The sequence below is a fragment of the Delphinapterus leucas genome, chromosome 9 (genome assembly GCF_059928025.1).
Source record: "Delphinapterus leucas isolate spDelLeu-1000000601 "Yukka" chromosome 9, BTC_Dleu_Yukka2, whole genome shotgun sequence".
Taxonomy (NCBI): Eukaryota; Metazoa; Chordata; class Mammalia; order Artiodactyla; family Monodontidae; genus Delphinapterus; species Delphinapterus leucas.
In genome coordinates, this window is record NC_143137.1 from 26,963,527 (window position 1) to 26,988,211 (window position 24,685).

The following is a 24,685-nucleotide window of genomic DNA, read 5'->3' on the forward strand; positions in this document are numbered from 1 at the left end:
CTTCTACACACTTTGCTTTATCTAATATTTGATGCAAGATATAAACACAGAAGAGAGAGAGTGGAATGAAGCCACTTTGATGGATAAAGAGGTATAATGATGATTTACATTTAAATATTCTTCTTCATGTCTTAGGAATGTTTTGAAAGTTGCTTCATCTATAACTGGGAAAAAAAAAAGAAATGTAGAATATATTGTTACACTACATTTCTGTAACAGAGATTATAAGCTTTACCAAGTTCTCAACTTTAAGTGCAGGGAGTCTTATTCAGTGTTCGAAGACGGAGGACTCCAGTGCTTGAATCAATCAAATTATTTTCTCTTATGTATGATACAAATCCTATAATAGGTGACCTTTGTCTCGTCTTTCCAAATCACTATTGAACCTGCAGAGAAATGAATGCAGCTAGTTTTCCTTGTGCCTTTCTACTTGTGCAGAAGGCCGTACCAAGCAATGCCTTAGCAAAAGACTGGTAAATAAAAATAAATTCCAACTTGAACCTCTCAAGTTCGTTATTTCATGAAAGACCACTTTTTAGTGGTCTGCCAAAAAGTGAAAACACCTCTCATAGAACTGCGACGTTTCAACTTTTTTTTCTTTTTTAAGGGAGGCATGTACAGGAGGAAGCAAAAGTCACTTCTGCCAGAGGTAATAAGTCAAAAGTTTGCTTGAAACTATTGAATCAAACAAAATCTCCTATTGAGGGGTAAGCTGAAGTGCTATTTATAACAGTGCTCCATAATATCTCAAAGTAGTGTACACTCATGTTTAAAGTTAATAAAATATTTTATGACTTTATATCTTTCACTAAAAGGATTGGTTCTGGCCTAGCTTAATAAGAGCAATAGATGTACTTTATTCTTTTATAATCTTTGATAATTGAGATTGTGTTGTCATTCTGATGGTCACAATGTGAAGTGTTATGGTGCATTTTGTGGTACAATAAAAATAGTCTGAGACAAGGATAAGAAATTAAGCTACGTATTTTTTTTTTTTGATGTGGACCATTTTTAAGATCTTTATTGAATTCGTTACAATAATGCTTCTGTTTTGTGTTTCGGTTTTCTGGCCAGGAGGCATGTGGGATCTTAGCTCCCTAACCAGGGATCGAACCCACACCCCCTGCAGTGGAAGGCAAAGTCTTAACCACTGGATTGCCAGGGAGGTCCCAAGCTATGTATTATTTAACATTTGGTAGTTGCAAAAATTACCTACAAGAAAACATATTTAAATGTTCTGTGATTCTAGGAGGAAACTAGAACATTTATTTTAATTAGATTAGTAGCATACTGCTATATGAGGGTACCATGAGAATTGTACCACTTTTCCCATGAACATGTGGCCTTACCATAGCAAATTATCCATTTATTCCCATTGCTGAAAGAGCAATTACTCTAAAGAGAACACCATAGACAGAATAAAATAAAATCTTAAGAACCATTACAGCCTCATACTTTGAAGACAATGGATTTTTTCCCCCTAATGTTTAGAACATGTAAAGGAGCTAAAAATGTTCACAGTTTAAACCCTTATAAACTTCCTTACTTAGGACCTAGAAAATCTTCACCTAAGGTAACATTGGAGGAAAAACTAATTCCTTTCAACCACCAACTAACAGTACAAATGCCTGCATGGCAGGGAGTGGGACAAGCATATGGAATAAAGAAATGATTAGATGTCCCCATATCTCAAGGAAGGAGTAGGTTAAGCTTATTGAAATAATTAACATTCAAACCTAATATCCACATGATCATTTTATATGAGGAAACCTCAGGGCAGAATGAGCCTATTGGGAAGATCTCTACCCACAGGAACCTTCAAAACAGAATGGACACTTCTATCCTTGAAAATTGTGAATTTAAAATTTAAAAAGTAATAAAGTTGATGAAATTTAAAGGAGGATAGGTACTCTAATGGGTTTCAGTGTCCCCCCTCCAAGTGCACTTCTACCCCAAACCTCAGAATATGCCCTTATTTGGAAACAGAGTCTTTGAAGATATAAATAGTTAAAGATATTAAGATGATATCATCTTGGGTTTAGCTTGGGCCCTAACTCCAGTGACTGGTATCCAAATAAGAAGAGGAGAGGACACAGAGATACAGTGAAGAAGTCCTTGTGACAATGGAGACAGAAACTGAAATAATGCAGCTACAGGCCAAGGAATGTCAAGGATTGCCAGGAGCCAACAGAAGCTAGGAAAAGACAAGGAAAGGTACTTTTCTAGAGTCTCGAGAGGGAACACGGCCCTGCTGACACCTTGATTTAGAACTTCTAGGCTTCAGAACTGTGAGATAATACGTTTCTGTTGTTTTAAGCCACCAAGTTAATGGCAATTTTTTACAGCAGCCCTAGGAAACTTGTGGTAATCACCAAAGGTAAAAAAAAGGATTGTAGTTTCTACAGGTCTCTTTTCTTTTCTCAAACCGGTTTCATCTTTAAGAGAAAGATCGGTATATTTATATGTATCATAATGTAACTCTTTTACCCAAACTGACGTAAAAACAACAAACCAGTGACACAGACAGAGCCAGAACTTGCGTCTTTCAGACTCATTCTGTGGAATAAAACCTTCTTGAAGTCTTCGGAGTTTAAGAAGAAAAGAAAAACTCTTACAGCCTTTGGGCCACCTGATGCTTATCAACATAATCTCCTCAAATATCACTGTTTCATACAAAGCAAGAGAGTTGCTATCTGTGTGAGCCAAGACAATGAACAGAGTCAAAAGCACAGGAGGCCGGGAAGGCTCACTTGAACTTGAAATTGATCGCAGGTCTGAGTCCCAGTGGTAAGAGCTCTAGAGGAATTTAATTTCTCCAGGCAAGTAGACAGACAGTTGAGAGACTGATGTGTTAATATATAATTGAGAGAAAAGAAAGGAGGCAGAAAGAAACATTCTTAGGTCTAAAGTACAAAGGCAAGATCCAGAAATCACAGATCAGAGGTTTCTGACTATAGTCAAAAAATTAAATGAATTCTATTTAGACAGCAGGCACTTAAGGGTTCTCAACATTCACTTCTGAGACCCAGTTAGAGACACTAGTATAAGCCCAGCGCGTTGTGAGTAGCAAAGAGCATATTTGGACTGGCTGTGATCTTAATTGTTCTGAGCAATTCTTATTAATAAGAATAAGCTATGATATTTTATGAGTAACTAATTTTTTTAATTTTAATTTTAAGTTAATAGCATTTTTGGTGGTATTCCATGAACTCTTCTTCCTTCCCCTTTCCCTTTATTATTATTATCATTATCATTAGTATTCCTTATTATTGTTTCCTTCTCCTACTTTGTCTCACCTTTGTATCTTCCCCCGATAAATTTTGCATAGGCTGGAGACCCTCAAGGCTAAAGAAATTGCTAATTCTTAACCTGTGTATCACTTACCAAGCACAAATAAATGCTAAACAATCTCCCAAAGCCAAAGTGTTGGCCTTAAAAACATGGCACATTACAGAACTTCTAACTTTTTTCACCGAAAGCCATATCTCATTTTTCCTATCAGGTTATGCAGTACAAAATTTAAAAGACAAGTTACTTTTGAAGCACATTTAGAAGTTTTCCTCCAAGAAGTCTGTAGTTCAGAAACTGGTCCAGCTCTTCAATATTTAACCTGTTGGGTGAGAAAAGGCAGCTCTTTGCCCAGTCAATTAAAGACTTAATCTTTTGAGATATTATTGTGTGATGGGGGAAAAGGGTTTTTTTTTGGTGTGTGTGTGTGTGTGTGTGTGTGTGTGCATGCGTGTGTGTGTGTGTATGTGTGTGTGTGTGTTATATATCTGTGTTTGAATCCCAGCGAATTCAAGTGCCTACTAACAGAAAGGGTTAGCAAGGATGGTAAATTAACATAAGAATGCTATAGGGCTTCCCTGGTGGCGCAGTGGTTGAGGGTCCGCCTGCCGATGCAGGGGACACGGGTTTGTGCCCCTGTCTGGGAGGATCCCACATGCCGCGGAGCACCTGGGCCCGTGAGCCATGGCTGCTGAGCCTGCACGTCCGGAGCCTGTGCTCCGCAACGGGAGAGACCACAACAGTGAGAGGCCCGTGTACCACAAAAAACAAACAAACAAAAAAAAACCCTGAGCACATTTACCCTTGTGGATGAGCAGAGCAGGCAGTTGTGTCTGTCTCCTCACCAAGAACAGAGGTGAACAGGAGTGCCCTATGATTCTCACCTAAAACCAGAGAATTAGGAATGCAGAGCTATTGTGACAGGCGACTAAGAATCTGGCCAGTTTGTGACAGGGACGTGAGTGTCCTTGAGATTCACCAACTGGGAGAAGGCACAGGAAAGAAAGAACTCTGAGAGGATGGGGAAATCAGCTATGGAAATATCCAGGAATATTCATTAAGATTGTAGGCTTTTCCGCTTCAGAAGTTTTGAAGAGTTTGAACCGAGTATGAGCTTAGGGGATGGACCAAGGATGAGTTTGAGGGATAGGGGCAAGATCTTTATAAGCCCTACTTTTTTTGCTACAATAAATAAATAAAAGCAAAAAAAGCCAGAACAGACAGATAACATGATAACTTCAAAGAGTTAAAAAGAAATTTCAAAGGCACACGTTCCCTTGTCAACAAAATTATAAAGCAGTGAGTCTCCCAAAGTTGCATCTAATTAGTACTTTAGCTACTTAATGAATGTTCATAGTTTGGACAAAGAATATTGTTTTTATTCAATTGCCTATGGCTTATTTGCTTTCAATGCTTAACATGTAATAGCTATAGTTAAAAAATTCCAAGGTATAAGTAGTATTTATGGATGGTCTAAACTGCCTTAACCAAATGTTCAGTATTTATTATATTTCAAATGTTAACATGAGTACAGCAAGAGTTTCATTAAAACGTCATTAAGAGACAGTGTTTACAGGAAAGCAATTTCAACCAAATCTCTAAAATCAGGCAATCAACAACTGATTATGAAATCATCTAAGGACTTTCAGTAAACAATTAATTTTGGCATTTAAATGTTTCAGTAATACCCTGGGGTAAGAATTATCCTCATTTTCCAAATGAAGAAATAAGCATTAGAAAAAAATTAAATGACTTGCCCACCATCCCCAACCTGGAAAACTCAGTTCTAGCTAATTCAGATGCTCTAGCTCTGCCCAATGCCCTCCTTGGAAAAGTCACTGTCATAGAGATGAAACAAACACAGGACATTTTCTTGAGAGGGAGGCTGAATATTTTAATTATCTAGTACAGTATGTAGATGATGGACATCTTTCTGCTTCTATAATTAACCACCCTACTTACCTATTAGAGTCAACCTCACTTGAAAGGAAGTAAAACTCAGTCTAAATATTTTCAAAAGTATGCATTTAGTTAGACCTCAATGCAGTTCTTTTGCCCCTAAACCATCTCCCTGTTTTGGTTTAGATAACTGTTACAGAATGGTTACTTCTTCTGTTAATTTTTTTCACTCAAGTATTTGTGTGTGCGTGCATTTACTCCAAATGATTAGAGGTGTTAGTGTGACAGTTATGCCTCATGTTTTAACTTAGTTTACTCAGTTTTGATCAGGAAAATGGAAATGCTGTATTCAAATTTACCAACTTTCCACATCGTGGCACCTAAGAAGTTGGAATGAGAAGTCCTTTAAACTAAGAGACTAACACTTTACCTAGAGTTAAATTTGAATAATTTGTGGAGGTCTTTCATCTCCTGGTTAATGTTTGTGACCTTGTAACTTTGCCAACAGTGATTAATTGAAGTTATTTATTGAAGCCTTATTATATAACTTTCTCAGAAAAATGCAGTGGAGAATGGGTGAAGTGTGAGCTCATCAGTGCTGAACCTACACACCTTTGTGGTATAAAGCACAATGAGGGAACGGGACAAAGTGCACTAGCTTGAGTCTAGCCTTAGCCCCAAATCTGAGACAAGTGGAATAGTCACTAATATTTTCATTTTTCTTCTTTTTCTTCCCTCCCTTTCCCTTCCTTCCTTCTCTCTCAGACACTCTACACATATTAACACATTTAATACTGATAACAACCCTATGAAGTTGGTACAAGTATTGTCCCTATTTGTCCCAGATATCACTCAACTTCTTTTTAGCTCAGGCCAAGCAAATTTCAGTTGAATCCCTTGGATTCAGATTTCAGAACCATTTCTAGTCCATTGGCAAATCCTGGAGTGCCTTACTGCAGCAGGTCAGAAGAAGAAAATAAACCAGTTGCACTGAGACCTGTTGAGTTCTTCAGCTCAAGAGATCCGTTTCATCAGAAGACTGGCTTGGGTGATGTCTGAGATGTTTCTGGCTATCTTCAAAGATGTAGAATAAAATTATTATTTTATTTTGGCAGCACCACACGGCTTGCAGGACCTCAGTTCCCTGACCAGGGACTGAACCCGGGCCATGGCAGTGAAAGCAGTGAATCCTAACCACTAGACCACCAGGAAACTCTCCTAGAATAAAATTTTTAAATCTAAGGAAGACAACTCTAGAAAGTTGTCTCCAGCCCAAAGACGTGTGGCTGGAACCAAAGTCCCAAACCAAAGGTTTGGCTGAAACTAGACCATGTCTGGGAGCCCTCTGTCTCCTGTAGCGGGGGTGTCTGCAGTCAAGTGTAGCCCTGGCAGCAGCTGGACCATGACATAGGGTCCTACAAGAAGGGCCAGAGACTGCTCCACAACTCAACCCTGTCCCTTCCATATTCTTACAAGTGGAAAAATTGGGGAGTCTCCATTTTTGTCATATTTCAGCCTAAAATCACTGGCACCTCAAATGCCTCCCTTTACATCCAGAAATAATGCTGTGGATTCTACTCTAGGGCTTGCTGGTCTCTCTAGACTCTTGCTATGACCCACTGTTTCTCACTGCTTGAACTGTTCTGATGCTTTCAGTTTTCCTCTGTGCCCTTGCTTTCACTTCCCCGCTTGGAACTTTGTGACGGACACCGTAGTACTCTGCCTGCTTTGGTTTGGATTCTGGTTTCTCCTCTGTACTATCTTAAGACGTCTCTTGTCTTACTTGGGTTGGATAATCTCTACATCCCAAGTGAGGCTCCCCATACTACCTGCAAAGTCTGTCACCTACTTGTTTGCAATTAATTAAAATCTACTTCATGATTCTGATCTTACCTGGTCCACAACCTCAGTGAAAATTTACTTCTTTCTTGCTCTGGTTCCTTAGCTAATTTATTTCTATTTAGATTTTCATGAAACGATAGTTTAATAGGCTCCCTCACGGTCTTCATTGATTGCCTAAGTAAGAATTTCAGACATTGCAGAGAGCTATCAAGGAGATGTTCTGGAGTCACTGGGGCACCTCAAACCACACCGTAAGTACCGACTACTTGATTTATTGATTCAACTATATGTAGCATTTATTACATGCCAAGCGCAGGCATGGAGGATACTACATGCACCAGGCTGTGTTCTTATGGAGATTGTATTCTAGTAGGAGAAAACAGACAATAAGAAAATCAACGAACAAGTAACTTCCGATTGATAAATGCTGACTTAGTACATTTAGGTTGCTAACAGAATACCACAGGCTGGGTAGCTTATATAAAACAGAAATTTATTTCTCACAGTTCTGCAGGCTGGGAGGCCTAAGATCAAGTTGCCAGCATGGTCTGGTGAGGGCCCTTTTCCGGGTCGCAGACTTCTCACTGTGTCTTCACATGGTGGAAGGGGGCTTGCAAGCTCTCCGGGCCTCTTTTATAAAAGCACCCATCCCTCATGATCTAAACGCCTCCCAGAGGCTCCACATCCTAATATCATCACAACAGGCATTAAGATTTCAACATATGAATTTTGAGGGGCACAAACATTCAGACTTCAGCAAATGCTATTACAGAATTTAAAGAGAAGAATGGGAAAGAGCAGTCAGAGTTGAAAAGGCAATTCTTGTCCATTTTAAAGGTATAATATATAATGCTGACTCCTAAAGAGATTGTACCAGTTAACACGTCCTCCAAAAATTAGTGCTTATTTCCCCATACCCAAACTCACATTATATTATTATACTTTGTAGAGCCTTTGCCAATCTGAGTAATATAAATATGATATCTCATTGCCATTTTAATAATAATTTGTTTCATTTTGAGAAGTTAGGCCATGCATCTTTTCTTTGCTGTAATTTTTGGTCCATGTCCTTTTCCCATGTTAGGTTTGGGTGGTTTTGAATTGGTTTGCGTAAGAGCTCTTTATATATCAGGGGAATTAGTGTCTTGTCATGTGTCCCAAATGTGTTTTTCCAGTTTGTGTTTTGACTTGTCCATGGTATAGTTTCCATGCAAAAGCAAGCTCCTTTTTTCATGTTTGTTTCTAAATATTTGGAGAATAAATGAGACTTAGTTTGAGTTCCCCACTAGCAGACTCTAAGATGAGGTTTAATGTGCAAGTGATTTATTAAGGAAAATTTTTCAGGAAAAAATTCTTAGAGGATGAAAGCAGCAGAAGAAAAAAAGGGGATGAAGCCAAGAAAGGGTGCAGTTTCAAGTAAAGTCCTGTGGAAGGCAGCATTAGCCTGATCACACAAAGGATCCAATTAAGTGCTGCAGGAGGCAAAACCACACTGAATGGGAGGGAGGGAGGAGCGGAAGCCACTGAATCTCGGGGAGGGGATACACAACAGACAATAAAAGGGACCTTGGGGGATCTGTATGGACGCTGCCAGTGTCTGTTAACATTGTGTGGGGCAAGAGTCAATGAAAGGAAAGAATTAGAGAAGTTCCAGCCCAGCATTTGATTTCAATGTGGAAATTTCTTATTACTTCCTTGTGATTAATTATTAAATGAGGTAACAGAAGGAATCCACCCAGTCAGGACAGTTTAGTCTCCTCTCCTTCACCTCTTCCCGGATTTCCACAGTCAGGCCTGATGGTGCCAAAGATATTGGGAAAGGCACTTTTCATTAAGCTGAAGGCCAAGTAGGTAACTTTAGATGTAGATCTTGGGAGTTTATGAAAAGAGGTAATGGACTGAAAAGGGGATGCTTGGTCTTGTTTAAGGAGCACAGAATTTAGTCTTGCACCATTACTCATAAAGGACGTCCTTGCTATATTTCTGGAGTAACTTGAAAATAGCCCCTGATATTGACTTTCATTAATATCACAAATTATTTTCTTTTTGGAGGACATGCAGGCTCCACTAAGGAAATGTCTTAATCCTCTAGTGGAGAAAAATTTGATCTTGTAAGGTAGGTATTAAGTAGAGAGCATTTGAAAGACTTACAACTCTTTTAATGACAAACAATTGTATAGCACAAAGCATTACCCAATTTAGGGCTGTCCTCTCCCAAATATCACTCCCAGGTATGCCCCTGTGTGTTATGTAGATTAGTGGTTCCCTAGGGAGGCTGGGGATTGGGGAAAAATAGATAGTGACTGCTAATGGATTAGGAGTTTTTTGATGGGGTGATGAAAATGTTCTAAAATGTGATGGGGTGATGGAGGCATAACTCTGTGAATGTACTAAAAACCATTAAATTGTAGACTTTAAATTGATAAATTATATAATATGTTAATTATATCTCCATTAAGATGTTATAATTAAAAAAATTCTTTCTGGAGGAAAATAATCCAAATTTTGACACTTAGAATTCCCACAGACTAAGATCAACAAAATACACGCTCATAATCAAAGGTTGCCAAACACACAAATAAATAAACTACCATGACTGAGGTCAGCAAGAATAAAAAAAACCCAAAACAACAGGAAAACAGGTATAGGATCTCCTAATGTTTAAGTAATTATAAATATGAAATAGAAAATAATAAATACCTCTGTATAAATCTTAAAATTTTAAAAGATGAAATCATAATAATGATTAAGCAAAAGACTCTTAGATAATAAGCAGGATAAGCAGAAAAAATTGCCTGTTTAGAAACTAGACCAAAAGTATAGAACTTCAAAACCAGGTCTAACATTTTAAAGTGGGCCCAGAGAGAAAAGACAGTTTACTTACAAAGGAAGGCGTTCAGATAAAAAGTAGTATTATCACAAAAAATAACATAAAAGTATGAAAAAGGATCTACAAAATGCTAAGGAAAAATAACTGTCAACTTTTATAACCATCAAAACTTTTTACATTAAGAGTAAAATTAAGACATTATCAGACTAAAAAATAGAGAGTCGTCCCCCAGCAGACTTTCACTAAAGGGAAACTTATTTTTGGCCATGCTGCACAGCTTGCAGGATGTAAGTTCGCCAACTGGGAATTGGACCTGGGCCCATGGCAGTGAAAGCACTGAGTCCTAACCACTGGACTGCCAGGGGAGTCCCAAGGGAAACCTATTTTGAAGGGAGAAGGATGGAGGGAGGAAGGAAGGAGAGACAACCATCCCCATGTTATGGTTCTCACAGCTCCTAAGAACAATCAAGTTGTTTCTGTTGCTCCTGCTTAGGATATGAAGCAGAAAACTCCAATTAATGTTCTTTAAAAGATCACATAAATTTTTCTTTTCTTGTTATATATATATTTTAACTTTTTTCACTAGGAATACCCATCATAGTTGATTAGGGAGCTTTTTCAAAATATACAAGTTAGTTAAGACTTCTGACTCCGCGGTAGGTGGTGCACCCAGGAGTATTTGTTTTGGGATGGCTCCCCAAATGATTTTAATATGCATCTCTGGCTAGGAATAACCGAATTACTATTCTTTGTTTTAGAAACGTTTTTCAAGTGCCTCCGGTGTGCCTGGCCTGAGCTTGGCCTAGGAATGCAATGGTGAACAAGATAGTCCCTACTGTTTAGGGAGTTGTAGTGAGTAGTGACTGGAGGGGGAAAAAGATGAAATAAAAAAGTGTCCATTGTGCAGGACACAGCAATGGCAGAGACCGCTTATTATTCCCCACTCTCCTGTTCCCTTTTTTTAGTAGTAATAGATTTTCATCTAGCCAAATGGTTGCCAGAAAAAGAACACATTTACCATCCTCCTTGCAGCCAGCTGGGTCAAGTGACCAAATTCTGCCAAAAGATGTAAGCTGATGCATCATGTGATAGATTCTGGGAAATTTTCTAAAAAGAGATTTATTTTATTCATTGGTTTTATTTCCTCTTTGTACTATTCTCCATTTTACTGCGTGGAATTTAGATGTGATAGCTACAAAGTCATTCACCATCTTGAGATGATCAAGTAGTGGGTCTGACAATTCTTTCCCCTGTCTTTCTGTAGAGCAGAGTCTTGAACTATCTGCCTCCAGAGGGAAAAATAAACTAATATTTTTTAAAAAGAGAATAAGGGCAGGTTTCTTAAATCCAGAGGGAAATATGGATTGCTAGAATACACACAAATTGAAATCAGTAAATGCTCCTAGGTGGAAAACTGTACCACCTTATTACGCTTAGGTTTACCAACACAGTACAATCTTTAGTAGATTCGAAGTACAACATCTACTATATATTTTGCCTTGACAAAAGAATTGTAAGTGATTTGGGGGTAGCAATAAATTTGATTGCAGAAAATTACTTCTTTCAGTAACTGAATAGAACAAAATGCAGTAAGTGGCCTAAATAATGACCTAAGACTTCTACTTTCCAGACAGAGAGAATAGAGTACCCTGTTCTAAGTTTGCACAATAAAAGCGGTACTTGAAGTGAAAAATTGATGGTTCCTGGGCTCGCCGAGAGGAACAAAATGTCGAGCTCATAAATGAATGTTCAGTAACATTAAACATTTTCCAAGTTCTTAAGATTAGTCATAAAAACAAAGGAAACAGTAAGTTTATATATTTAGTCCTTTGATAGAAACAATAATCATAATACTAACATTCACTTTGACACAATATTTTTCCATTATTAAATTTTATTCTATAATTTTAAATTATAACAGAGCTGCTGCTCAAGGTTTATAATAAGCAAATAACTTAAAATTTGATAGCACTATATATCACTTTATACTTGATGTACATGGCTTAGTAATGGTTTCTTCAGGTTCCCTTTCTTTGATGAGATTATCATTTCCTTGAACTTAGCTGGCTAGTCACGTATGACTTTTACATTTGTATACTTTAGAGTTCCATACCAGTAGATGCTTAATAAATTTTAGATTAGTTTAGCTATCTCCAGGAAGTCTTTCTAAAATGTAATTGGAAATACATTTCTAATGTATAAGATTATGAGTCTCCCTCAATATGATTAGAGAGAAGTCAAAATAAAGCCTAAACAAGACACTTGTATTTTAAACTTCTTTTGACATCAGCATATAGAGAACATCCTCATTCCTTTTTAAGCTGAATGCTATCCCATTGTACTATTGAAAGTGCTTGATGATAATCGCTAACATTTGGTTGGGGACTTTTATGTGCCAGGTTTTGTGCTAAGTATTTTATCGACTTGATATGATTAAATCTGTATAAAAGGAAAAAAGACACCATTAGGATCTCCCTTTTGAAAAAGAGAACACGGAAGATTAGAGACCCTGAATACCTTGCTATTTCCGTAAAGGGAAGTTAGGACAATCCCAAGAAGCTGTAGTCATTAAGCAGCTTTAGAGGTGAATTTCCCATCCACCTTGGAGCAGTGAGCCAAGTGAAACAGAGAATCTGTATCTGGAAGATCTGGGGACTGGTTGAACGTAATCAGTAGTCATAGCCCAAATTAATAAAAAACGCATTAAATTCATGGTCAAAAGCTGAATGAATATATTTGGATTCCATTGTGACAAGAGTTATGGTGAAGAGAAAACTCGGCAACTCAGATTCCAGACTGGCCTCTTTTACAAACTGGCTCTTTGACTTTGCCAAGTGATTTGTTCTCCTCAGGCCTCAGCTCTTCACAGAGGAGTTAAACTATGTGATTTCAGAGGCTAATGAACTAGGATAAGAATAAAACAATAACACTGGACAATGACTTTGCAATCACTCTCTCATTAATGTGCAAAGTTAAAAAAAAAAAACCTGTAACAAACTTATAGCTTCTATTGATTCAGGTTTCTGAATCACTCATTCATTCATTCAAAATATTTGTTGGGCACCTACTATGTGCCAGGCACTGTACCAAGTAGTGTTCTGTCAGTGAACAAAATGAAGTCCTCATTTTCCTAGTTTACATTCTAGTAAGAGAAGACAGAAAATAAGCAAATATTTAACCTATACTATGTCAGTTGGTGATAAATGCTACAGACCGGAGAATAAACAAGGAAGTTGATGGTGAAGGGACGTGTCCAGACCTTGTGCCCTCTATGCTCTTCCTTGAATATACCAGGCCCACTACCAAATGTGCACTTGCTGATTCATTTGCCTGAAATACCCTTCCCCCAAATATCCCCATAGCTAACTCTCTATCATTCAAACAGCATCTTCTCAAAGTGACCCAACACATGGAAAATCCCACCCTCCCCCACTCTGCTCTCTTAATTTTTTCGTATACATCTAACATCTGATATAAATTGCTTATTTGTATGTTGAATGTCTGTCTCCCCCAGCAAGAATATGAGTTCTAAGAAGGTAAGCCTCTTTGTTTTGTTCTAGGATATATTTAGTGCCTGATAAGAAGTAATGCTTAATAAATTGATTAATGTACAAATTGATTAATAGGTGAATGAATGAATTAGGAAGATGATACAGAAAGTCTTCTCTGATGAGGTGACTAAATAGTAGAAGGGCTTCCCTGGTGGCGCAGTGGTTGAGAGTCCGCCTGCCGATGCAGGGGACACGGGTTCGTTGCCTGGTCCGGGAAGATCCCACATGCCGCGGAGCAGCTGGGCCCGTGAGCCATGGCCGCTGAGCCTGCGCGTCCGGGGCCTGTGCTCCGCAACGGGAGAGGCCACAACAGTGAGACGCCCGCGTACTGCAAAAAAAAAAAAAGAAAAAAACAAAACTATAAATAATAGAAGCTGGATACTCAAAAATCAAAACTTAAGGAAAATTGCTAATTAAGTTTTGCTACATCCAGTTGATAGACTATTATGTGGTATTAAAATTATTTAAATTATATTTATGAAGACTATGAAATAACAGGAAAACTAGGATGTATGGTTAAGTGAAAAACACAAGATGCAAAAATATATGTATATTATTATTTACAACCATGTTTTTAAAAAGTCTTTAGAAGAAAGGCCAGAAAGAAATACACCAAGAGTTACCAGTATATATTATAGAGATTATTGGTGATTTCCATTAGTTTTTTCTATTTACAAATTTTCTATAGTGTATTTATATCATCTTTGATATAAAAATAAAATAATGAAAAAATTGAAAAAGTTAACCTATGTAATGCTACCTGTATTTTATGGTATTATAAATTTTTTTGTTTTTTGTGTATTTTACATTTAGAAATTAGACCTTCACAATGTCAGTAACGTCTGACAAGCAGGGACCCAGAGTTGAAAAGGACACACCTGTATTGCAAATGTTTCACAGAAAGACAAAAGAGGCAGAGGAGGAGGTTGAATCAACTCTCATGCCTTCTGTAATAGCATCATACCTGTCTTGAGTTTACCTTCTAAGTAGATCATTTCCAGGAGAAGGAAATCCTGTCAGTTGAAACAGTGGCTCTCAAGAGAACACATGCATAAGTGATTGTACATAGAACATAATATCAGAAAGAGGAAATTGCCCAAGACTGTTTTATCTTAAGTGTCTCCATTACTTTGGTGATCAAGAGAAGATAATTGAAGATTAGCAACATGTATTAATAGCTGAAGTATGCATGGGATGTGTTATCCCATTTATTCCTCAGAATAATTCACTGAGGTAGGAATTATATTAACAAATTTCACTTGAGAAAATGGGGAATATGAATAACTTGCCCAGAGGCACACAACCAGATGGAGAGTGAAACAATGATTCAAATCAGATTCAAACTGACTCTAAGACCACTACTCAAAACTCATATGTGGGGACCAAAATAGCGATAGCATTTGCCAATAGCACTTCCAGGTCCCTTAAATATCATTTATTTTAAAAATTTTTAGTAATGATTTTTGCTTGCTAAAGACACCAACTGCATTTTTATTAACATGGCTCCAGTTTCTAGATCTAGAGCAATGTCAGCCTCGGCAAGCATGAGTACTATCCTGAAGACTTTTGCTGTATTTAGATCACCAGCCTCTGTGAGGGAGGGACTCACGGTGGGTGAGAGAGGCGCCATATTGGAATAGATGTCTTTGCAGTGACTACAGCTCCCCTTGCCTCAGTTCCTGTGCCCTTCTGTTAAGTCACATCAGTGACTGGTTCTGCACTCATTGATCCCAGGCAGGGAAAAGAAGCCTGAAGAAGAAGTTTGAACCTAAGGCTGGAACAGGAATTCTGCATTTGGTCCCCTTTGGTGGACCAGGTGACCAGGTCACGCCCTGAGGTGACCCCATTTGTTAAATCAGATAACTGCATAGGAATCTGTCCTTAAATAAGTTGCTAGCTGGAAAACCAGTCTTTGAAATCAATAATTTAACATTTATATGTATACTTTTATGTATCTATGTTCATATGAAGACTAAAATATATTCATTTTAGGTTAAATACAACTTAAACATTCCAGTAAGGAAGAAGAATGCATCGATTTCACTCCTGGATCTTGTTTCTTAGTCAAATCGGAGCCAAATGAAGTAATACGTTTCCTGTTTATGTTAAGTGACACACGTGTCTACTTACAATACCTCTCAATGGATTTCATATGAGAAAAAGATTGTTGTAAGTTTCATCTCTTCCCTAAGTGACGACTCTAGAGGCCAAACTTCATTCCCTTTAAACTCAGTTATCTCACAACTGAATACTCTGATAACCTGCGGAAACCAGCAGACACAATGTGATTAGGGAGCCAGAAAAAGAGGAAACCACAGAGCAGCCGTCAGCCATCCTCATTTCTCTGCAATCAGCCCCTTCGTATCCCTGATAACAATGACAGGAGAATCTCTTCGCCAGCACCGCCAGGTCTGTATCAGATGCTTTGCCTTTCACAGTAAATTCTCCATCCTCGGAAGCCTCTATGTGGTAACTTGCAGGGTTCAAGTGAAGGTAATCGGGCGTTTTCCACACCTTCCTTACGCATCTCCCATTATTCCTGCAGAGGTGAAAGCTGCACACCTCAGCGGCTCTGGTCACGTTGACTATGTAGCTCCCTAAATCAGAACTCACAAACTGCTTCACCTTTGTACAGTTGCCCTAGAAAGGTAGAAACAAATGGGATTTAGTGCTTTTTCTGGTACTGGTAGGGTTAGAGCATCTAGATCCACAAGGCAGCTCTTTGGACTTGATTGAAACTTAATGGCTTGGTTCCAGCCCATGAACTCTTAGGTTCAAGTGCTGTAATACAGGGGACCCAGACCAGAAAAATGAGAGGTGGTTGCGACAGGAGATGGAGAATATGTTACCATAGGCTATCTGAACTTGCAAATGGGCCCCAGCCTCAGCATATGTGACCTTGCTTTCTTTCAGTTTACATCCTTTATTTCCTCCTTCTAGATCCCAAGTTAATGGGTGTGAGAAAAAGAGGAACAAACCCAAATTGAGAAATCGTGCCAGAGTTGCTGTCCTCTGGCCACGTTTCAGGTGTGTGTGTCTTTCAGGCTTGTGTTAGAACCTGAATCATCATGTTCTACCAAATTGTTGTTGACTGTCAACCTGAGCCTTCTGGATTTTCCTGTTAATTATGCTCAAATACCGACTGCCCTGGGATCTAGCCCCCTCTAAACAATTCAAAGACAGGAAAGCCTGGAAGGCTGACCAGGTCATTTGTGTGTGGTTCCTATTGTGTGTTCTAAACAGAGGCCACCTGGTTGTGCATGCAGCTCCCTGAGGATGCTCTTCTCAGGAGCCACATGGGCTGGAGGGGAAATGTCGCACCAGGAGAGTCAGGTACTGATCCTCAGTTTCTACCTAATTCTCACATGTGGACAGAGGAGACTTTTAACTTTATATTGTCACAAACAGTTTCATGAACAATGTCTTGGTAGCAACAAATTGAGCCTGTGAAATTCTAAGAATAATATCAGATCACCATGAACTTGCAAAAAGTTCAATTTAACAAAAAGCATTGAGGGCTTCCCTGGTTGCAGAGTGGTTAAGAATCCGCCTGCCAGTGCAGGGGGCACGGGTTCAAGCCCTGGTCTGGGAAGATCCCACAGGCCGCGGAGCAACTAAGTTCATGTGCCACAACTACTGAGCCTGAGCTCTAGAGCCTGCGAGTCAAAACTACTGAGCCCACGCGCCACAACTGCTGAAGCCTGCATGCCTAGAGCCCATGCTCTGCAATGAGAAGCCACCGCAATGAGAAGCCCGTGCACCCACAACGAAGAGTAGCCCCTGCTCGCTGCAACTAGAGAAAACCCATATGCAGCAACAAAGACCCAACACAGCAATAAATACATAAATAAATAAAAGCACTGAGGATACAAGTATTATAATTCAAGGCAAAATGCATTACACTATAGGGATATAAACAAACAACATCTGGAAATACAGAAGAGATTGTGGTTGATATGGACTGGAGAAAACTAGGAAGACTTCTTGGAGTAGATAGTATTTGAGCGGGAAGAAATTCAAAGAGACATAACTCTTATTTTAAATGCTATTAATTTTCCTCTAATCTCTCCATAGAAGAAAAATAAGTTTGATGTAGATATTAAAAATTACCATTTGATTCCACTTCTCAAAATATGATATCATACATTTTATGTAATGGCTAAATGCAAGGGCTCCAAAGTCATACCATCTGTGGTTAGTGCCAGCTCCACCACCAGCTAGCCTAACTAACTGTTACCCTAGTTAGATTTCCTTTCTTGTTTCCTCACCTGTAAATGAGGATGCTAGTCCCTACCTCATAAGGGTTATTATGATCAGGAAGTGAGCAAATCCGAAACCAAAAGGCACTTAGCACGATCCTAGCATAGAGTAAATATTCAACAATCATCAGTATTATGATTACTATCTGAACAAAAGCTAACCTTTATGGAGCTCCTTCTATGTATCAGGTGCTGATTTGGGCTTTAATTCTAAAGCAGGTTTACTATGGGAGACCTGAGAGTTCTGATTAGAGTAAGTTCTATAGGAAAACAGAGCAAATAATGTAAATATTGTAATATTAACTATACCGCCAAGGTACTGTCTTACCTCAGATGAAGTCAAATTCATGTCTCCCCAGATAACGATGCCTGCAGCTCCCAAGGCAGCACTTTCTCCAATAGTACTGATTAGATCTTGCTAGAATGAAGAGAGTTCATTACACTGTATTCATTTGAATGTAAACAACCTGCCAGGGATTAGGATTGGAGGCTAAATTCAATATAATACATGAAACTATTCTCCAGTTTCTTAGAGTAAAGCAAATGTTAAATGAACCGAGGCTCAGAAATTTCACTCTATAATCACATAAAAACATATTAAATACATATTTTTTAAACTTATATTTTGCCAAACAGGACATTACTTTTAAACAATTAGCCTGTAAATAGCCACTAAAAGTTGTTTAATTGAAGTTAGCTAGGAGTATATACATACAAACCAGCTATGAGTATACGACCTGGAAACAGAATCCAAAAGTTTTCCTTCTCTAAATGTGACGACTGCCTTGCATTCATCTTAACCAAGTTCCCTTCCCAGTATGCAACACTCTCCTGAGAACTTTGCCTCTGCAGCGACTTGGAAGGCTTTTGTGTCATTTGGATTCCCAGGATAGGCAAAGGAGCACAGTGTTAAGGGCCCCGCAGGATCCGATTTGATCCAGCCCTTATATTTGGTCCCTGAAATTATTTGTATTTAAGTTTAAAGTACCTGATTTAATTGGCTTTACTTATGATTCCTCCAGTCACGGTAAGGCTGCCGGGATTTTTCTCAATATGGTTAAGATAGATGAAAACTAAATTTCAGCAGGGAGAATTTTGGTTTTGTAATCCTAAAGGATTATTGTTTTAGTGTTTAAAGATTAACATGAATCTAGGTCATTTCAGAGGGAAATTAAAAGTTGAATGTGTGCAGTTGGTTTCCTAAATAAAGTTTCTGCAGTTGATTTTCTAAATAAGTTTCTTATTTTTTTTAAAATAAATTTATTTATTTACTTATGGCTGTGTTGGGTCTTCGTTGCTGTGCGTGGGCTTTCTCTAGTTGCGGTGAGCCAGGGCTACTCTTCGTTGAGGTGCGCAGGCTTCTTATTGTGGTGGCTTCTCTTGTTGCAGAGCACAGGATCTAGGCGCACGGGCTTCAGTAGTTGTGGCACATGGGCTCAGTAGTTGTGGCTCATGACCTCTAGAGCACAAGGCTCAGTAGTTGCGGCACACGGGCTTAATTGCTCCGCGGCAGGTGGGATCTTACAGGTTATTGATCCATATTCAGTAAGTACGGAAACTACAGATGTTTGTGGTGAAAGCCACAGCTTCTGAGGTTGATATCAGGAGGGAACGTTAGTTTCTTTCCAACGTGTCCTTTAGCGTCATTATCAAAGAGAGTTTATTGGGACTGATTCAAAATGGCAAGTCTTCTAGCATGTGTTGACTAGAGGTAAGGAGTCACTAGCAGGTATTTAGGCAAATTCCTCTAACAAATTAGCCCACCGTCACCTAGCTGAGAGCAGGGTGCTGGATAAAACACAGAGCAGCTATGCTTGGGGGGCCAAAAAATCAGGGTACTACTCAGTGAGGGAAGTCACAGGTAAGATGTCTCTAGGAGTAAATTGGGACCACCTGAGCGCATAAGCCACATGAAAGGAGAAATAAAGGAAGAGCACCTGATGTAATAGCAACACATCTTCCAGGTCCCAGCCTGGTGTAAGGGAGCCTTGCCCTACCCATGATTCTTGGCTCAAATCAAGGTTTTGGAAGTTAAGAGTAGGGACACCCAGAGGACTCATTCTTTACCCTTGGGCTTCAGTCCCTGAAACTTTACCACAGTGCGTGTAAGTAAGGAGCCCACTGTGGGGGGCTGGAGCATCACTAATGTGCTCCCTTTGTGTGTTATCAGAGGGAATATGAATTAATTACAGGGGAAAACATCTTTAAACCTATAGTCAAGAAAAACCCTTTCATTATTTTTTAAAAACATAGTATCAACAATATCTAAATTGCATTTATATATGTGGTATAGGCAATCTACTGTGTGAAATGAGGCTTTATAGCCCACATATGATTCCCCCAAGCTATGGTCACTGACTGAAATTTCATTCTTATGTATTCCCCTTTCAAGTTTAAGACTCTGATACTTGTTAAAAAGTGTTATCTATACCACATATATTTCTGTAGTTCTTTAAATGTTCATTTTTATCTTCTTATTTGATTTTCATAATATTTCTCCTAAGTAGATAAGGCAGGTAATATTGTGCCATTTTGTAGATTAAGACAGTGAGGCACTGAGGTCTGGAGAGGTTAAGAGATTTGGTACTAATTGGTAAGTTGTTTTTCTAATCCTAATTATATGTGTGTGTACACACACAAACATTTTAAAATGCAGATATCTTTGGGAAGGCAGAAATGGAAACCATTACTAGTATTTACAATTTGCTATAAGTGAATATCACGTTTTAAAAAGTTTGTGGGCAGGTTTTTATTGAGGATGGAATAAAATGGTGGTTTGATGGTGTAAAACGTGGAAATGCCTTGCCATTCAGAAAGTTTACAGAATGATACCACGAGACTAAAAAAGAAAATTGTTTCTAGGTGAGACCCTAACTGTTGTTCCTTCTTCCCTTAGAGGGAACAGAAATGTTTCTGAGGCTGTATCTGTTCAAGAAGGAGCTTACCGTTGGCTTGCAGAATGTACCAGTAGTTTAAACTAATCTATTGAAATGAACACTTTGTCCTTTAAAGTTTATTGTCTCTTCCAAAAGTAAATTTGTTATCACTAAAGAAAGGAACTTGTTTGAGCCAAACACAGAAAAGCAAAAGAAGTTTCATAGAGGAAGGTGGTATTCAACTTTTAATTCTACAGTCAAGACTATTTTATAAAGATGTAGATAACCTTTTTACACCTTCCAAATAGTGTTAGTTTCCTACCATTCTCAATCAGTTGTTGCTGATTTTTCTGGGTAGTATTAATATCAGTTCACAAGAGAGAATTTTTATCTTTACTCATCTCATCAGTGGCGTCAGAGGCACAGCATTTACCAAATCCTGATGTATTTGTGTCATTTCTCCCTCTGAGGAGTAAGCTGTACTCTCTGTCTGCTCCACAGATACCTACTGCTCATGGTAGAGTCCTCACTGGGTGTTTCCTGAGTGTCCTTTGGATACTTCATACTCAGAACATCTTTATATTTTGATACATGCTGGCAAATTGAAACTTGTTATAGTGGAGAAAAGAGAAAGGTGAGTGCTGCACACCTTTAAGATATTGCTTCACACAACCCCTAGTGTGCAGCAATATCTTAAAATACCTCTGCATCACAAATCTGAAGGTCTGAACAAGGCTCAAGTCTTCTCATAATCACACATAATTATCCAAGTCCAAAGGTTAGAGTAGCATCTTCTTTGAAATTTTTATCTCTACAAGTTTCCATTTCAGTGACTAGAGTAGTAAAGGGAAAGTAAGGGAGAGAAAATTGGGCTGAAAGTTCATCTATCTTAAAAGCTACACTCACAGTTTGTGTGAGGTCTTTGGCTGCATATATGACTCAAGTAAAATAAACAGAATAAAACTTCTATATGTAAGTTTTAACCTAGGGTTATGAAACCATCTACTAGTGATGAATTTACTATTGAATTTAGAAACTCACACCACTCTTACCAACTTTCCACTAATTGTGGTCATAGAGTCAAGAATAAACCAGATGGTTAAATCTATAGGGGTCACCTACTTTTAGCAGATTTGTAACTCCCTTATTCCTTAAAAAATTATTTTTAATTGTGTGAAAAAAACATAAAATTTACTATCTTAGGTATTTCTGAGTATATTCATGTTGTTGTGCCTCCCTTATATCTATTATAAAACCTGCTATTGTGCCTTAAAAAGAAAACACTATTTTCCTCTTAAGATTTTTTTTTTTTTTTTTCGGTACGCGGGCGTCTCACTGTTGTGGCCTCTCCCGTCGCGGAGCACAGGCTCCGGACGCGCAGGCTCAGCGGCCATGGCTCACGGGCCCAGCCTCTCCGCAGCATGTGGGATCTTCCCGGACTGGGGCACGAACCCGCGTCCCCTGCAACGGCAGGTGGACTGTCAACCAACCACTGCGCCACCAGGGAAGCCCTCCTCTTAAGATTTTTAACAATGAGGCCAGCAGCAGAAATGTCTACAATTCTACTTCCACACGTATGAGCAAACTACTCCATTTTAAAACCGCCTCTCTGTTTTCCCAACCTGTTCACCCCCAATTGTTTCAGTAACCTTCGCAAGAGGCCAGTTATAAGGGAACACAATCAAGGTTGGGGAGCGGGAAGTAGTTGCTGACATTGCACTTTAACCCCTTCCCTCCTTACTTTGCTCCTTGAAAGACAAATAATAAATGAGATAATCAAAATTCAGTCTGTACAAATGAAGAATCTGAGTGATTGACTACTCAAAGGAAGAATTATCCTCCTATCTAATGGACCACTATTCTGGAATCCTTTAAAGAACATAATTAGCAAAGAAATGTCTCTTTTAGAGATAAGAGGAAATCTCCTTATCTTTGTCAAGGGGTATCTTTCTTACCTTAGAAAGAAAAAATAAAGGTTGGTCTCTGTAGCCTAACCTTGTATAGACGAACACAGGCAGAGCATAATCATGGGATGTCATGGTGGAGATCCTCAAGGATTCATGCACCCGAAATTGTGAGAAACGCAAAATGTTTTTGCTGTCTCCAAGAGATTTCCTGACACCGATAGAAGGATATAAAGCAGCACTGCTGTTCCAGAGCCAAGAGAGCTCATTGTTCCTCAAAACTTCTTCCTCTGGGCATGACCCAGTATAGTTTGGGGCATAAACATTATAATTGTGGCAATCAGGATATAAATAGTAACCCCAAAGGCCCTTGGGTCTGCTCTTAATTCCCAGTTCGATGGTTTCCTTCATAAAAGCTTTTGCACTTTCTTCAAAGGTTGCTTTGGCTAAATATTCAATATCAGCAGCTGATACATTCTCTTGCGTCTCAGAAATAAGCTTTCTTGATTTCTGTCTGTAGACATCTTTTGTGTTCCAGTTCCTGGCCCACTGGGGTCGCCAATATTCCCAGTCTATAACGGCAAGTCCACTGAAATCTTCAGAAGGGATGTAATAATTAATATCTTGGTCAGCTTTTTCCAGATGTACCTGCAAACTTATGTTCTGGGGGAGACCCCCATTAATAGGAACTCCCTGGGATGTATACCATGGATAGTATCCCAGTCTGTTGACATAAAATATAGTGACATTTTGCCCCCTGGCCCTGGCCAGTGGACTTCCAATCACCTGAAACATTTTCAAATTTAGTCTTAAATTATATTTTATCAAGCACTGATCTGTTGGAGCATTCCAGGCAGCTATAAAAGGTTTCCTTTGATAAATTGGAAGTTGGGCAGGTTTTAGGGAAGAGATAGACTTCAGAATGAAAAGTATGGGCAGCCATGATGTGAGATGTATTGGTTGAACAACACAAAACCTTAGTTGTCCTTCAGATAATGGTTTCATGATAAGATAAAAATCTTCTCTTCTGCTTTAATGCACTCTGGAAGACCTGAGGAGAGATTTGATTTTCTGTTAACGATAATTTTGAGGAAAAAGACTCAAATGTTGGCTGGATGTTATTATAGTTCTTATCTATTTACATCTTTAAGTACATTTTAGTTAAAGGTCTTAAAGATCCCTATAAATAAATTGAGATAGAAGTGAGTGCAGTGGCCTAACTTCTATTCAGGGGGAAGCAATGCAACTCAACAAACATCATGGAGCATCAGATGCTGTGTCCAGAATACGAAATGAATAAGATGTGGGTCCTTGCCCTCAAAAAAGCTCATGATCAAATAAAGATGTAAAAGAGTATTCACTACCATTTTGGAAAACTCATCAAATCCCAGGCTCAGTGCTTACTTCCTGAATAAATATTTATCTCATTTAATTTTGTAATACCTTTTTATTATTTCATTCAATAAGCCAAATGTCTGGTTGCTTTCCCAGGCTTCCTTGCCGCTAGGGTACTGGTATGTGACCATGGACAGGACAATTAGATGCAGCCCACTCTAGACTTTGAGTTGAGATCTTGGAAATCAAAGTGGCTAAAAGGTGGTGGTGCCAGTGATAACAGAAATTCCAGAAATGCTGGGAGTGGCAGTGCCTGTCAGGGCACCCACAATCTGATACCCATGGTGTTGATGTTAAGTGGCAGCATTGCCCTCACGGAACAGCACTCTTCTGCGCAGATCAGAGAGGTTTTGTTTTGGTTGCTTACAACCAGGAACTCTAACTGACAGAGATGCTTTCCATGCAATCTGTGGCTTGTGAGTACTTCCTCCAGCAAAGGTGATCACTGTGGGCAGCATATTGTATGTAATTATCATTTTTAACCACCAGGTGTCACCAGGCAAACCTTATAGCATTTCTCAGACCTAGGACACAGAGGTAAACAAAAATTATAAGTAATCTGTAAAACTTTATTCAATGACATTAAGAAGTTCTAAGTTATACATAAAATATTAGTTTGGGATATACACAAAAATGCCAGTTTTTAAGGCTATGGAGGTAGATATTTTCCTCATCCATTCACAGAATAAATATCTGTATCCTTCCACAATGCAAAGATGAGCAAGATTACTTAGTAACATGAAGTCTGCTGAACGTATAAATTATGGTTTGAAGAGAACAGTATTTTCAAGGGAGTATAATTTTATGAGTACAATAAGAATTGCGGTCCTCGAAACTGCCT

The 24,685-nt window shown here is 38.7% G+C and overlaps 1 protein-coding gene across 1 annotated transcript; it reads right to left on the reverse strand.

Moving 5' to 3' along the window:
- Window positions 1-15,419: 15,419 nt before the first annotated feature.
- Window positions 15,420-23,490, reverse strand: LOC111182819 (hyaluronidase 4). Its single transcript, XM_022589595.2, has 3 exons — window positions 22,501-23,490; window positions 17,998-18,087; window positions 15,420-16,050 (listed from the first exon to the last, which is right to left on the reverse strand). The coding sequence occupies exons 1-3, from the start codon at window positions 23,452-23,454 to the stop codon at window positions 15,649-15,651; spliced, it is 1,446 nt and encodes a 481-aa protein (XP_022445303.1). The 5' UTR covers window positions 23,455-23,490; the 3' UTR covers window positions 15,420-15,648.
- Window positions 23,491-24,685: the final 1,195 nt, after the last annotated feature.

Bases quoted from the DNA above. Each gene is read 5' to 3' on its own strand.
- LOC111182819 (XM_022589595.2), bottom strand. From the start codon at position 23,454: ATGAAACCATTATCTGAAGGACAACTAAGGTTTTGTGTTGTTCAACCA. The intron at 18,088-22,500 runs GTAAGAAAGATA...TCTTCATTCTAG, and splicing joins CTTTATTTTTTCTTTCTAAG to CAAGATCTAATCAGTACTAT. The intron at 16,051-17,997 runs GTAAGACAGTAC...CTACCTTTCTAG, and splicing joins TGAATTTGACTTCATCTGAG to GGCAACTGTACAAAGGTGAA.